This window comes from Emydura macquarii, unplaced genomic scaffold (genome assembly GCF_026122565.2).
Source record: "Emydura macquarii macquarii isolate MOO-44397 ecotype Brisbane River unplaced genomic scaffold, CSIRO-AGI_Emac_v2 contig_1253, whole genome shotgun sequence".
Taxonomy (NCBI): domain Eukaryota; kingdom Metazoa; phylum Chordata; order Testudines; family Chelidae; genus Emydura; species Emydura macquarii.
The window spans coordinates 2620597-2637150 of NW_027131390.1; the positions used below are offsets into that span (position 1 = coordinate 2620597).

Genomic DNA, 16554 nt, shown 5'->3' on the forward strand with positions numbered 1-16554 from the left:
GGTAGTGTAGACATTGCCTCAGAGGGTTATATTTAGTTGAGTACACTTAATAGTAAGTTATAGAGTGTGCGTGTGTTTGTGTGTGTGTGTTTTCAAATCGTTCTAAGTTTATTATATAGATATATATTCTTCATCTATTTAATGTCATTGTAGGTAAGCAGAATTAAATTCAATTTTTTCCGGTTTAAATAAAATTCATTTTTCGTTTTGCTTTATATCATGATGAAACAACCCTCCAATTCTCACCTGCTGAGTGGATTATACTACCATTGTGACAGCCCATTACTAAACTTGGTTGATGGTTTTTGGGACAGGGTGACCCTCGGATGCATTTCAAAATTATAACACAAATAACCATACATCTGCGAGGTCAGTTGACACTACAACACAGCACAACAGCATAGGCAGCACACTGGCTTCTGTCAATTCATCCTCAAACCACAGCCTATTTCCACCAGTATTTAAATACACGTGTTTAAAAACATATGCTTACTGTATGTGTCCAATCTTATGTGCTAACTAAAATAAGCCTCTGCTGCTTTTTATCTGTGTTAACATTCCAGAGTCAACATAATTCTGGAAGAGAGAAGGATTCTATTCCTTGTGCATCAGATTTGTTTTTACAGAGCCAGATATACCTGTGCTACTCACACTGTAACCTACACAGTTGGATTGGTGTAACTGAGGACAGAATTAGACCAACAAAATTTTAATTACTGATACAGTATAGAATGAGTCCAGCTCAACTGTCAGATTTCAGGCTGAATTTGAAGTGCTAGCAGTCATTTTTATATATAAAAAAAATCTTACTTGTAAACTGATCACAGATATAAAAACTGAGAAAAATGTAATACAACAATGGCAGATTTACAGTCATTTTTCAGTGAAGAACCACACTTGAGAATGAAGCAACAACCAACTCTGCATCCCAGGACAAGAGGCTCTGAAATTACTTAGTCATAAACATTCAGTCACCATCTTGAGATAAATTTATGCCCTGTACTAGTTACGAAGAAGGAGACATATAATCCTATACAAAGAACTGGGGAACTAAATGTGGAGAGGCGAGCACACAAAAGAAAAGAGAAATTAAATGATTTTCTAGCCAAGATTATAATCCTTATTTAATCAGACTGGTAGGTATGGTTTTAGGAACCTGACTGTAAGATGAGTGAAAAGAAAATGAATTCCTTAACTAGGTAACTAAAATAAGCTACTGGACCTATTGTCATTTAAACATAAGCATTATCAGGAAAAGATCATTTCTATAATCAATATGTGTGAGTTTGTTTAGTGAATCATAACACAAGAGGGAATACAAAGAATATAATGAGTGGAGGCAAAGCACAGAAAGAGAGAAAGATATGTTTATATTTCTAATTCACTTAGATTATCAAGATCATCCTGCATAGAAAACAACTGCTGGCAAAAAGCACTGATAAAATTACTGGATCCTAGAATGAGCTTTTTTGCATTTATGAACAGTAGCAGTAACTGATTCAAGCAGAAAAATCTAATGCACTGAGGAAAAAGAATTCTTCAAAACCTCACTTAAAGGTGAGCAGAAACAAACAAACTGCTAAAATAATCAAGTTTAGCGATCATAAGTAATTAATGCACTGTTCCAGTATCACAACAACCAGATCAGATACTTTAATGAAAAGTAACCAGAACCTGCAAAAACTGGAATTCAGCTACTCTAGTTTGTTTCTACCACAAGAGAGACTACACCGCCATCACAAAGCTGTGCAGAAATTAATCTGATAGTCTTTTAGGTTACAATGATATCAATCTAATGTAGGAAGAACACAGAACCCAACCAGCTTGAACTGACTTGGACAGGAGTAGGTTTCAAAGTGTATTTGTAATTTTAAATCTGAATTTGGTTCTCCAGTTTTTGAGGGGAGAGTTGTGGGGTTTTGTCTGTTTGTTTTGTTTACACATACATGTTCAGTTCTTTTAACAGCATTAATTCATCAAGTGACAAACTCCCCCTCCGCAAAGTTCTCCATGCCATCATATTCTAACCTAATAGTTCTCTAGATTCATACGAAGAAGAATGAGGTTCTTCCAGTTCTCTGCCAGCATGAATATCATTACCCCTAAGCCATCCACAGTAGATGGATATTTAGTCTAGCTTCAAATTAAACCAATGTAGGTGATGGCCTGTTCTCATAACCGAACAGGAGAACCTCACTAGTCAACGCTTGGTAACTTACCCCTAACACATCTGCACTGAAGAGACTTTTCAGTATACTGCAACACATACAATCAGTGAGGTTGCGCGCTACTGTGCCAAGGCAAAGCCAGCAAGTGAAGTCAGAGCAAGTTATCACAATCTACTACCGGGGCCCAGCTCTTATTAAATGCACTGAAACATGGCTGGGACTCCTTGCTGGCCAGTCATGCTGGTCCTGTCAGATGAGGGAAACCAAGACATGGACGTACTAGAGCTGCGGGGGTGAACAGGAACCCAGCCAGAAGCCACAATGAGATAGGACAAGCAGAGAAGGGGAGTTTTACGAAGGCAGACCAATAACTCTCCATTTCACTTCCTGTGTTGGTCTACTTCATTCCACTCATATCTCTGTCCATACAGAGAAATTTAAGTAACAGGGTTGCTATTCTGCTATCTTTGTCCAAAAGGGGTACTGAGGAACCTGTCAACCTGTTTCTGTATTACCTCCAGGCGATCTCTGAGATAAAAGTTAATACAGGAGAGGCAAGCAGAGCATATGAGGTTTAATACACTCATCTTATATGCACTTCCTTTCCAGATTTGCTGCTAATAGACCTCAGGCTGCAACAGGCACCCTGAAGCAAAGCAATGAAACAGAAGGTCCAAAGTGATGGAGATAGAAGCTAAAATTTTTCTTTTAAAGTAAGATATGTAGATGGAGTGAGATTGACAGTGTATCCATGGAGGTTTGAGGAGCGTTCTGGCCAGGCCAGGCCAGGCATAAAAATACATAAAACACTGAAACTAAGACAATTGGAATAGTATAAATAACACCAAAAGAAATGCTTCGGTAGCAACATTATGTTCAAATAGAAATTAGGTTTCTAAATGTAGAGCATTGTTACTTGTAACAGCCACAATGCAGCATTACATGCTGCAATTAAAATCATATGTATGACCTCCAAGCCTCTGAGAATTCACAGTATTTTACATTCAATCTATTTACAGGATTGTTGTTCTCTAGGGTATGAAGGAGATGTACAATCTCCATGACAATATCACACACCTGAGATTGCTTTCTCCCAGTCCCTGTCCTCAGACTGGTGTGCACACTCTCCTTGCAGGATCTTCTGTGCTACATCTTATGAAAAGAAAAATGTAATCATACACAACAGTACTTTAGGAGTCGCTTCAATTTCCTTCGTCCAGGGTAAGACATTCCTGCAAAGTGTTCAGATATCTACACTAGCTACAAATACAAAAATAAGTAACACCTTTCCTCTACAGCAGGGGTGGCCAAACTTACTGACCCTCAGAGCCACATAAGATAACCCTGAGAAGTTCGAGAGAAGCAAGACATGCACAACCTTTACACATGCATTTTAAAAAATATTAAACTACTTCCTGTTTCATAGCTAATTACAACGAGAGCTAGAGGCCTTGTGGGTCTCCATCCTGATCATAAGTGTTCTGTTTTGTGATGAGGAGGAGGGTTTTGGGGCTTCACCCCATGGGAGGCACCTGACAGGGCTTAGGGTTTCTGCCATGTGCTAGGGACAGGGATCTCAGGGCTTCCGCCCTGCAGAAGGCACCTGCCAGGACTCGGGGCTTCCACTGAAGCCCCAAACCCCAGCAGGTGCCTCCCACAGGGGGAAGCCCCGAGATCCCCCTCCCCATCACAGGGCAGAAGCTGCAAGACACCCCTCCCAAGCTGCTAGGCAGAGAATGGAGGGAGGCAGGGGAATGTGGCTCCAGAAGCCACCCCTGAGCTGTCAAACAGCCACATGCGACTCACAGGCCAAGGTTTGGCCTCCCCTCCTCTGTAGTTTGCACTGTATCTCACTACAAGTCAGAGTTAATCTGAGAGACATCATATTGACAAAGCCTAATTGTCCATTTGCACAATGAAGGAACATTTCTTACTTTAGAAACACAGTCTTATATTTTCAGCACAGATTCACATATTTTAGATTCTGTTGTCTCCACCACTCTAAACAGTCGCCTTCTAATCCTAAAGTGGGCCCTACTATGCATTCAAATGAACTACTAACAAAATCCCAGAACATCTCCCAAATGTCTAAAAACAATAGATTCAATAGGTTATTCTTAGAACACAGGCATAGAGGAAGAAAAATATTCTTCAATGTACTCCATATGGTGCAAGTACAAGGTTTTTTTTTTTTGTTTTTTTGTTTTTTTAAAGGAGCAACTTAAATGGAAATCCCTCTTATTAGCTTTTAGAGAAAGTCTGTAGTTTAATTTACACCACACAGACAGTTATCTTGCTTTTGAAAATTAGAACACGGGATTGTAGCCAGGAATGGGAGAAAGAATGCAACAGATCCATTTACAGAAGAGGATATTCCTAATAGATCAGTATCAATGTAACTGTTCCATCCTCACCTTTACATCAAAATGTAAGTCATGGTTAAAAGCTAACTTCAAAAGACTGTTTTCTAGGCATAATAAAAAAGCATTTTGTTCTCAGGTTTATCAACAGATGGCATTCTCAAACAGATTACAGGAAGATTTAAGAATAGCATGTTCCTTTTTACACTGTATCAAAAAGATACAGCATGTATTTCGGAAGTACTCACTTAGATAATCAACTGCTAGCTAAAGCAGTAACTGAAGCTCATAAAATGTACATAACGCCTAAATGCACTACAGACTAAGCTGCACATTAGAACTATTCTTTTTTGGCATAATAGGAAGCATCTTAAATGCAGGCACCAAGACTGTAAGAGTGCTGTATCTTTCTGAACTTACATTCCACAAGAACTAATGCAGCCTGTATTCAAAAATTAATTTTACGAAAAATAGGATATTGAACAAATTGAGTGTGGGGAGATGAGGGTTAAGTAATTCACGTGGATAAAACAAATGTAAAAAAGAATGTTATATGTTCTTCCTGTGAAAAAAGTTCAATTTAAATTTCAGATCAAGAAGTTTTTTGCATCACAAAGCATTTAAACTGCTGTTATATTAAAAAAAGAGTAAAATATAAATTAAAGGTGATCATTACTATAGTGACTGCATTGAATTATAGAATACTTAAATTAAAGCTGCAGTGTGTTCAGCAGACAAGAACAAGCTGAACTGACATGGTCTACATAATCAACTGTACATTTTTATCTGCAATATTAAGTGATTTTTCGCTGGTAAATACATGGTAAATACATACAAACAATTACAAGTAATGAAAATTTATGTGGGTTCAACAAGAAAGTCAGGATAGGAGAACAAAAGGAAAAGCTAACAACAAACTGCATGTGATTAGACAACCATACCTCTGCAGTGCCAAATTTATAAGTTCAATTATTTGCCATAATATTTCTGTTTTTAAAACAGAAACTGTGTACCTAATATGTAAATATGAGCAAAACTGACAAAACCACATGGTTCCACAAATAGAAGGATCTTTCCAAATAGCCAAAACTATTTTTGAGAAATTAGGATGTGCACTAGTCTTCCCTGAGAAAACGGTATTTCATAGAGTTTAAGGCCAGAAGAGATCATATATGACGACCTCCTGTATGCCACAGGCCATTAAATTCCACCCAAATTTCCCTATATTTGTTTGTGAGAAGCCCTGGGTGGGAGCTACAACAGCAAAGCACTGTGAGGCATCGCAGATTGCAGAGGAGGGGTGACGCAACCCCTCACTGGTCTGGATTGCACCCGTATCATATTTCTTCTCATACAAAAGCATCTCCAACTCATCTTGTTTATTACCTAATTTCCTAGCATTAGTATTCGGACAAATTTAAAAAATGTCTTCCCTACACACCCCATAGTGCTTAGATATGTTATACGCAAGATATCCTGAGACTGGGGTACATATATGAGTGTTACTACCATGAATGCCTCCCACTTCGTGACTAGTTTAAAGCCCTCCTGATTACCCTATTTGATCACGCAGGAGACTGGTACCCCTATTACTCAAAGCAAGGATTACCAATGGGGAAAAAAGAGGCTGATCTAGATCCAGAAAATCAATGATGAAGTCAAACATGACAATTTAGTTTTAATCTTACTTTTCATTCTTAAAATATGCATGAAAATGTTGATATTGACACAGCCAACAAATACTGAATAATGAAAATTTCACATGCTGTGTGCAGTGGTCTCTGGGAGTCACAATGTGTACTGCACACTAGCATTGCGTACAGAGTGTTGCCCAATCCCAACAGAAAGGTTTCCACAGCTGCTAACCAGGAAGTTTAGCTACAACTAAATCAAACTGGAACAAAGTCAGCTTTTGAGTACTGGAGAGGATGCAAGGCTGATGACAATGTGCAGGTCTGCACCTTCTTTCATGCAAAAATATGGACAATAGTATACATGATATATTATGCACATACCTTAGCTACCAAAACAGCACTGTACATAACAATTCACACTTTTTAAATATAATCATGTACAACACAAAATGCCATTAAGATGGAAACAGTATCAGTCTGGCTGGCCAGCCTTGGAAAAAGAACCTTCTGAGATTTTCAGACTAGCTCAGGATCCAACACAGGCGTTGTCAGGACTGATTTTATTGGCAATAAAATCATCTGGGGCTTCATGTAAAACAGACATTCAATCTGGGAAGTCCCAACCTTTGAGAGAGTTTTGGCTGAAGGACTGATTCTTTCAATTAAATGTAGTTAAAGAAGCTTTGCCTGCTAACTTGGGATATAAAAGAAGATGTATAAATCCTAAATCAGATCACTATATTGATTTTCTTTTTGCTTCACATTTTGAGTTAAGGCTTCAGTTTGAACGAATGACCTGTATATATTGTTATTAAAAAGTCTGAGGAAAGAGACACAATAGTTCTTGTGATAGAAGTTTTCCATCCAGACAGGTGGCTGAAATACAGATATCAAGAAAAAACCATAGCTATGTATACTGTAAAAACACATTCTCTACATTACAGTTCACCTGGCTATCATGTAATAAATGCCCTTGTTCTAATTATGTACCTCAGACAAACAATTTTAAGCATTTCTGAGGGTGAATTGTACCCGCTTTAAGCTATAAATCTTGGCTCCATTTAGATTACTACATACATGCATAGGATACATGGTCTTTTGGTGATCTTTCCAAGTAAGGCTTTCCAAGTATATTTAACAGATTTCCTCCAACTCCCTTCCCTTCCCCACCAATGGAAGACAGATGTTATTAGGATCCTGTGGTGGCTCCCAGAACCACAGCTAGTTTAAATACTTCTTATCCCCCTTTTTGAGGAGTGACAGTTGCAGTTTATTAGAAACAACAGCACAGAGGGATTTTAAAACAGAGAATTATGTTTGTATATAAACAGGAGGCATCTGTAATTCCTGTAAGCATACTAAGTTCTCTTTGCGTGGTGAGTTGTGTCAACTTCTTTAAGTCGAGGAAAACTGAAAGGAAATACTATTATGCACATACACAGAGAAGACTGGAACATTTAGAAACAACTAAAAAAAATTCCCCACCGTTCTCTGTAGGAAATCGAGAACATAGCATACTGAACTGTAAGTAATCTAGGTAAACGAAGCATTAATATATGAAGGATAATGCAATTCTAAATATAGTCAGTACCTGAAAACACAGTTTTGTTTTTAGAAAAGCAAGAGGAGTGATGAGAAAAGAATGAATAAAAAGGCTAAAGCTGTAGTTGTACGATTGGTACATCCAGTCTTCAGTTAAATATCCCTCTACTAGAATGGTTCCCAACCTGGGGTCCGCAACACCCTTGGGAGGGCACCAAAGATTACAAGGGGTCCATGAGGTTCCTGTAATATTGAGGTCCGATCAAGCCGCTCCAAGCTCTTTGCCGGCCAGGTGCAGCAGCCCACCCAAGCCCCGTGCCTATCGGGCACCCAGCTGCAGTAGAGAAGTAGTCCCCCACTTACCAACAACTATCTGATTATTTCCACTAATACTGGAATGGGATGAAGCCACTATAACAATCTGAACAATCTATTCATGTCCTTTCTTACATGTACCTTTAATACCCAGATTACTGAAGACAGACGTATGAGTATTTTGCACCCTATTTAAAATTTGTTCATGAATTAGTAACACTTGAGTTTGAAATTTCTTCTTCAGCTACCAGGAGCTTCATGGTAAGATTAATGAAAGGTATACTCACATCCTAGCTTCTTAATGACACTCAGTGAAAGATTTCTCTCTACACTGCACCCAACTACAGTAAGTATATTGACATTTGTAATGAATGTGGAGGACTAATCAAAACACAGCATACATTTTAAGGAACTAGCTGAAGCAATCTCAAAACCATTAGCAATTATCTTTAAGAACTTATGAGGATGTGTGAGGTCTCAGAGGACTGGAGAAGGGCAAACATCATATCTATCTTTAAAAAAGGGAACAAAAAGAACCTGGAGAATTACAGACCAGCCAGCCTAACATGAAAAGATATGTGGAAATATACTGGAACAAATTTTTAAAAAAATCAATTCATAAGCACATGGAGGATAATAGGTTTATAAGAAATAGCCAACATGGATTTGGTGAAAAACAAATCATGCCATACTAACCTAACTTCCTTCGACAGAGTTATTGGGCTAGTGGATGGGAGGGGAAAACAGTTGACATGAGGTATTTTGATTTTAGTAAGGTTTTTGACAGTCCCTCAAAGTAGGCAAATGTAGTCTAGATGAAATTACTATAAAGTGGGTGCACAACTGGTTGAAAGACCGTAATCAAAGAGTAGTTATCAATGGCTGGCTGTCGAACTAGAAGGGTGTATCTCATGGGTTCCTGCAGGTGTCTGTCCTGGGTTCATTACTATTCAATATTTTCACTAATGACTTGGATAATGGAGTAGAGATTATGCTTATAAAACTTGTGAATGACACCAAGCTCAGAGGGGTTGCAAGCTTTTTGGAGAACAGGATTAGTATTCAAAATGATCTTAGCAACTTGGTCTGAAATCAACAAGATTAAATTCAATAAAGACAAGTGTAAAGTACTTCACTTAGGAAGGAAAAGTCAAATGCACAACTACAAAATGGAGACTAACTGGCTAGGTGGTAATGCTGCTGAAAAGGAACTGGGGTTATAGTGGATCACAAATTGAATATGAGCAAACAATTTGATGTAGCTGTGAAAAAGGCTATTCTATGGTGTATTAACAGGATTGTCAAATGTAAGACATGGGAGGTAGTTGTCCCGCTCTTCTCAGCATTAGTGGGACCTCAAGCTGGAGTACCATGTCCAATTCCAGGCACCACACTTTAGGAAAGATGTGGACAAACTGAAGAGGTCCAGAGGAGAGCATCAAAATGATGAAAGGTTTAGAAAATCTGACCTATGAGGAAATGTTTTAAAAAAACTGGGTACATTTCCTTTTGAGAAAAGAAGACTGAAGGAGAACCTGATAAATTTTCAAATATGTTAAGAGCTGTTATAAAAAGAGGATGATCAATTGTTCTCCATGTCTATTGAAGGTAGGATTAATAGGCTTAACCTGTGGCAAGGGAGATTTAGGTTAAATATTAGGAAAAGCTTTCTTATCACAAGATTAGTTATGTTCTGGAACAGGCTTCTAAGGGAAGTTGTAGAATCCCCACACTGGAGGTATTTAAGAACAAGTTGGATAAACATCTTTCAGAGATGGTCTAGGTTTACTTGGTCTTTCCTCAGTGCAGGAGGACTGTCTTGATGACCTCTCAAAGTCCTTTCCAGTTCTATGTTGCTAAGATTTTACATAAGGGACTCTAGAACCATTTCAATTACATAAAACAGGATTGATCCCAAATACAAAGTTTATAATCTGAGTTCAAAACAGAAAAAAGGCTGAAATGCAGCCATCTGGAGTTTCTTCTCTTCTAGTATACAAAGAGAAGTGTTTAGATTCCTACCTTGAATCTGTGTTTCTCAAGAAAGGCTGATTAACAGTTAATTGTATCAGGAGAAAGTTGAAGAACTTTAAAAAACCAACCAACCAACCAACCAACCAACCAACCAACAAACAAACAAACAAAACAGGGCAGTTGAATTCATATTTTTTTTTGTTTTAAAACCACCAGAATTCCTCCTCAGCCAGCTCAGCAATCAAGTGTCTTTCAGCATATTCTGATTGTGTTTGTGACTAAGAGCAAGAGCAGATCCAAAAGACAGGTAGACTTAACTAGATAGACTGGGGAGGAAACGCAAATGGATCCCTTGCATTTTACTTACAGAACTGTAAGCTTTTCATTTTGGAAACTCATGTGCTCTGCGTCAGAGGAACAAATAAATTAATGAAGTGAATTGTATAATATATGCTGTGTCTTTCGTTTCTCAAAATATTTGCTTTTGTTTGCGCACGCGCCGGGGGTGAAAGGAGGGGGGGAGTTCTGGTTTGTTTTCAAGATTCCTTCAAGTTTTCCAGAAAGAAAAAAGGAATAGGTTTTCAAGGTTAAGAAAAAAAATCACTGCCATCCTGACAATAAGCACTGAAGTAACTGCCTGATTTTAGCTACTTATATAAAACATACCTGTCATGAAGCACTGCTGACATCTCCCCTCTGAGCACAGAATGATCCATGCCGTCAAGGTTAGTAATTCCCCTGTTGACCAAATGAGATAAAATATAATATGTAATTTAAGAAAAGAGCAGCTACCCTACAGAGTATTTAACATGATGGAACTAATTAAAAATGCAGTCACACTGCTGAAGATTCACGAAGCCTATCTATTGTTTTGTTATGAAAAGGTGGCTTTTGTTTTAAATGAAAAGAAAAAGCACAACCGAAAGACACAGAAGGAACAATAGGTTCATTATATAATTAATTTATTGCAGCACAATACAGTGAGTCATTGGTTACTGCCATCATACCACTGCCCCTTTTTTATTTTTGGACATATTTTTGAAATTTTGTCCAAGTCTTTTAGAAATTATTTTCTGTACCTAGACAAAGCAAAATCACGAACTAAAATGTCTCAAACAAACAAGTATAGATAGCTAAATAACAAAATAGAAATAAATCGCCAATCCTGAGTAGAGATCATATCCTCCTTATGAAACATTTCTTGGAACGGTGTTCTCCCCATCTCGTTCACAAAATTTGAATGTATAGAAGATGTTTAAACTAGGTGAGCACTATTTTACTTTCGACTCCTCATCTAACTATATCTAATTCTCAACTTTTATGTCTTCTTGAGTTTTCACGAATGCCAAATTCTTCATGCGTCTCTGAAAAATTGTGACTTTCATGTAAGCCATGTTGGGATCAGAAATAATTTGCATTTTTTTAGTCACAGCCTTGTCTCCTAGCACTCGTCTAGTTCTTTGGTACCCAGTCCACTTTCTTTACTATTCTATCACTCATCAAAAACTTGCTTTTTCTGCCTTTAATCCTCTATGGTTTTCAACCTAGGGTCCACAGATTATGTCTAAGATTTCCAAAGAGATCCACCCCTCCATTCAAAAAGTTTTAGTGGTCCACAAATGAAAAAAAGGGTGAACACCACTGCTCTATGGTTCACTAAACAGCTCTCACCAAGTCTATCTGCCTAGTCAAACCTCAGGACCGGTACTCCTGTATTCCAACCTTATACTCCTTGGCTCTCTGTTGCCTTTCATACCATCATCCATACTATGTTTGAAGTCTTGTCCTCCCTCTTGGCTTTCATGACTATCTTGCTATCTCTAATTGCTCCTTCAGCATTTTGCTCAGGAGATCTTCCTCATTTCTGTTCCAACTTTCAAGAGTAACACCATAGGACCCTTCTTCTTCTACACAGTCTCCATGTGATCTCCTTCAATTATCATCCTTATGCCAGCTCCTCAGACCTACTTTTTACTCACTGTGGATACTAGCATCACCTTCCATATCACTTCGACCTATAACCTGGTGTCCCAGTTCAGGGCACCTGCTCCTGTATTTCCCCCTAGTGGTTCAGCAAGGGGATTCACTCTCAGCCTTCCAGCTCCCTACCCATTGCCTTTCTTGGATAGAGACTCGCATCTCACTCCCTCCTAACCAAGGTATTTCCAGGCTGAATAGTTCCCTGCATTCATTGTGTTATTCTCAGCAAAAGAGTTTGTGTAATCAGGCCTGCTTGCTTTCTCTTCTCAGAGATGGTGCACAGTTGCAAACAGTTATAAATTACTGCACAGTTCTTTCTGAGCAGATGTTTTCTTCCTAAAGTAAAAGCATTTCAGAGAAAACATATGAAACAACAAATCTACACGCATGATCATAAATTTACCAGCGAGTACCCACTATCACCACCTACAAAAGAGCTCTGGCTGGTGTCAATCCTTCCAATCCTTTCCTAAGGATTGGGGACCTCCACGGATCAGCTTGTTGGATCAGAACAAAGGCCCTGAGTCACCTTAAACAGACTATTTTATTCAAAAATCCTCTCTTTGTTGGTCCCCGGAGAATCCAGATTGGGTCTTTGAACGTTCCTCATGTAACAGATGATCAGCAGACATAAGGTCCCCATCATCGTCATTCCCATCCCTAGGTGGGGGGGTTTTCAAGCTTCTCCTCCCCAATACTTCCTAGAATTCCACTCCACACATTGTCCCAAAAGATCAGTCGTGTCTGCTATATTGTTCAACAGTCTTTTGAAATTCACATTATCTCCCAAATTGCATTAATTCTTCTTCCCCCTAAAGAAGCGCCATACAATCCCACAGTAGTATATAAACATTTGCAAGTCCAATACAATGGACTCCAAATGTATTAATTAAACTTTATTGAATTATGTTGAACTTAATTTCATAAGTTTTGTCCAGGATGCTGTCATATCTGTCACATCTGGGATGTGCATTAGGACATAATTTAAGAATACATCCTGATTGCAGCAATTTAAGAGAACCCAACACTAATCTCTTTCCCTCAAACAATTTTAACCCTCACTATTACAATTCCTACCATTTTCAAGTGCCTGGGAAAAGGATAAGCTTTAAAGTATTGCCCAAGGTCAACAGATCCAGAGTACTTTGGGCAGGGCAGAGGAGCATGTTCCAAAGCTGTGGGGCCCTCACAGAACATCCAGTCAGTAACCCCTTCTTGCCTTTATCAACAGGGCTTCAGGTCAAGTGCCTCTTCTCATTCTGTACTATGACAGCAAAGCAGCTATCTCTCAGTTAGATGCAACATACGCCAGTCTGGACTTTAAAGGTCAAAACCAGCACCTTAAGCTTCACCCAGAAATCAACAGGCAGTTGATGCAGATTGTGGAGAATGAGTTTAATATACTAAGAACAGAATATTTCTTTTTTCAAGTGGAATGCCATTCTCCACAAGAATTAAGATAACACATTGTTTTGAAGTATAGTTCCATGAAAAGCATATTGCATTAATCTGGTCTTGAAGTACAGTAACAAAAGCCCCATGAGTAACAGTGGCAAGACGCACTCATTCAAAAGATCTCTAGATCCATACGTATCAAGGTCACGTCCAAATCTTACACACCTACATGTAAATCTTTTGCCAGTATAGTAAGGTTGGTTAGGGGTGTAATTTTTACAACATATTTATACCACCAATATTTATAAACATATTTATACCCTCACTACAGAGGTGGTTTCACAGGTCAAAAACTTGTTTGGGGAACTCTTATAAACTGGGCCAGCAAAAAAACTCTCTTGCTGGTATAAACTGTTTCTACACTAGAAGGGTTTGCTGGTGGTATAGCTATGCCTGTATAGTTATACCAATAAACCTTTTCTAGCGTAGACTAGGCCATACTGTTTCTTCCCACACATCTTCAAAAGCTACCTTTTCTTCTATATCCACACAGCTAAATTTGATCTTGTGTTGACTACTGAAAACTCCTGTCTGGTCTGGACAAACGCCAGCTTTCCTTAGCCCTCAAATTCATTAAAACACTGATGCAAACATCTTCCTGGATTATCACCCCATGTTAACCCTCCGTTGGCTCCTCCTCTTCCATCACATGAAGAATGAACTATTTGTATTCTGTATTTAGGCCCTTAAGGCTTAGCTCTGCCACATTTTTTACATGGTACAGAGTCATCTAAGCTCTCCTTCTGTCATACCAGCAATGCCAGCCTTTATTTTCCATTAGTCAAACTGTCCAACAAGCATTGTCATGCTTTCTCCCATGCAACCCCTTATATAAGGGAGGAGGCTCCCGTTAAAAATCCACCAATGCACTACATTATTTTCCTTCACATCCCACCTTAACTCACTTAAGCAGTGATGCCTGCTTACAAGACACTTAATGGATTGACAGCTGGTGTGCTGTTACTGCTGCTTATTACAGCTATAATGATCTCCTCCCGCATCGCTGTGCTCTCTCTTATCTTATACCTGGTTTGTAAACTCCTTGGGGCAAAAACAGTCTTTTCATTTTGTTTGCACAGTGCCCATGAGAGTGAAATCCTGAACGCCAGCTGAAGTCTCCAAACACTACTGTAATACCTAAACAATGGAGCTCTGTGCAGGTTGAAGAACGCTGAACTGCACTGATGTACACTTTTCATATTTAAGGACTAGTTTTTTTTTTTGTTTTTTTGTTTTTTTGTTTTTTAAAGAAAGATTTAATTCTGCAGAATTTGAAGATTCAAGATTCCCACTTGCCCAGAGCTAGTAGATTTTTCAAGCTGCTATAGCCTGCCCCTACCTTTAAAAGAGTAGATGAACTCAAAGTCTCTTAATTACCATGAACATTTAATTAGTAACACTGGCTTTACTCTATTTCTAAATTTAAAATCAAAGTACTTTCTACAAAAGCTTGTTTTTAATTTCTTCTTCTTCTATCAGAACCAAGAGAGCACTGTGAACATACCACAGGCAAGCATCACAAACGTAGGCAAATAGTAACTATTAATGCAGCACTTTATATTTCCAAAATCCTGTACAAATAATTGAAAACAAATTCTTTACACCACAACAGCCAAGAAGGAAAAACAACACAAGAACTGTAAGTTGACTGCTGAGCACTCGGACAGCATGTTAGTAGCATATAGAGATTCAGACCCTTTTCTTTTAGAAAGCGTATTATATTCTGAAGTCAAATATAAAATCTACATTTTATTATGATACTTACTGTGTCAGGTCACTTATCAATGAGTATTATGGAGACATGGAAAGCAAACATTTTCAGAACAATTTTACCAGCTGCTATAATCTTTGGAGTTTTTTCACTACCACTTTCTCCTTCAGTAAGAGGAGAGTGTGAAATTAAAATATGTAATTTTTAGAAACTGTTTTCTGAGAATTTCTCTACTCAAGATTCAAAACACTGAAGAGGGTTTCCATCTGTGCTGCCAAGATCTACAATTTAAGTGTCAGGTGTTCACTGAAAATCATCAAAAAAATTCACAGTCCACACTAAAGTACATTCAGGTTCAGCATTCAACACATACACAATCAATTCAGATTTTGTCTTAACATATAATGCTTAACAGATATTATGTTGATCGTAAGTGATATTTCAGGAAATAAGAAGCTAAAATTTTGTTTAACTCTACTAGAATAGTCCACGGAACTGAATTATGTTATACAAAACCATTATTAAGCTTATATATGTAATTTTAAATAAAGTTATAGATAAACCATTACACTAAAAGTTAGCTTTTACAGTAAGAGACATTTTTGTTAACGCAAATGTAAGCATCTGATTCATTAAGTAGTTCAGAAGTTGAATTATTAATACCAAGGACAAGAGTTGGCACTGGAAACAAAAGATAGCAATATGAACAACAGACCTCTGTAACCCTTGTTGCCTGCCCCTCCTCTCCATGTATGCATTGAAATCATCCAGTACAGTATCATGAACATTCCATAATCCAAAAATCTTTATTTCATGGCAGATGTAGCAGCCTTACATTTAATAACATAAGACATTTTACATATAACAAAATAAGCCTCAAAAGCTGTTTAATAAATAAAAAACAACATACAGTATTCCATGGCAGCACAAAGTGTAAGCTTGAAATTGCTCTCGACAAATCCAGCTGCTATACAGAATTTGCATTTGGCCTGAACAACATGCTCCTGGGTTGACGAGCTAAAAATTGGATTATTTCATTGTCTAAGTACATAGGCGTCTGTACCCTAAAGGATCTTGGCTTTCAAGTCAATCCATGTCTGAGAATGAGACTGCATAACTTGAATTCTACAACAGCAATAGTATGGCAACAACAAACGTCAGATAAATGAAGTAATTCTGCTCCTCTGGACAAATTTTACAAGACGATTTATACAAAATAGAAGTTTAAAATGAAAACTGCCTGCTTTTCTTCACACAGCAACTAAATACAGAGCTGTAGTTGGACTCCATGCAAAAAGTACAATGGAACTTTTGTTTCAGACTACTATTTCACTCAAATAAATCAATAAGCTTCAGACATATAACCAGGGCCAGTGGGAAATCTCTGATCTTGATTTTATTTTATTTTTTAAAAT

The 16554-nt window shown here is 38.0% G+C and overlaps 1 protein-coding gene across 5 annotated transcripts in view; it reads right to left on the reverse strand.

Moving 5' to 3' along the window:
* KLHL13 (kelch like family member 13) overlaps window positions 1-16554 on the reverse strand; it is a 110610-nt gene that overhangs the window by 64621 nt on the left and 29435 nt on the right. For 4 of the 5 annotated variants that reach the window (XM_067547997.1, XM_067548001.1, XM_067547998.1 and 1 more), the window contains one exon: window positions 10660-10731. In XM_067547997.1, the coding sequence (XP_067404098.1) occupies window positions 10660-10731 (72 nt within the window). Of the gene's footprint in view, window positions 1-10659; window positions 12187-16554 lie in introns of those variants that run through there. The other variant, XM_067548000.1, reaches the window with a different exon arrangement.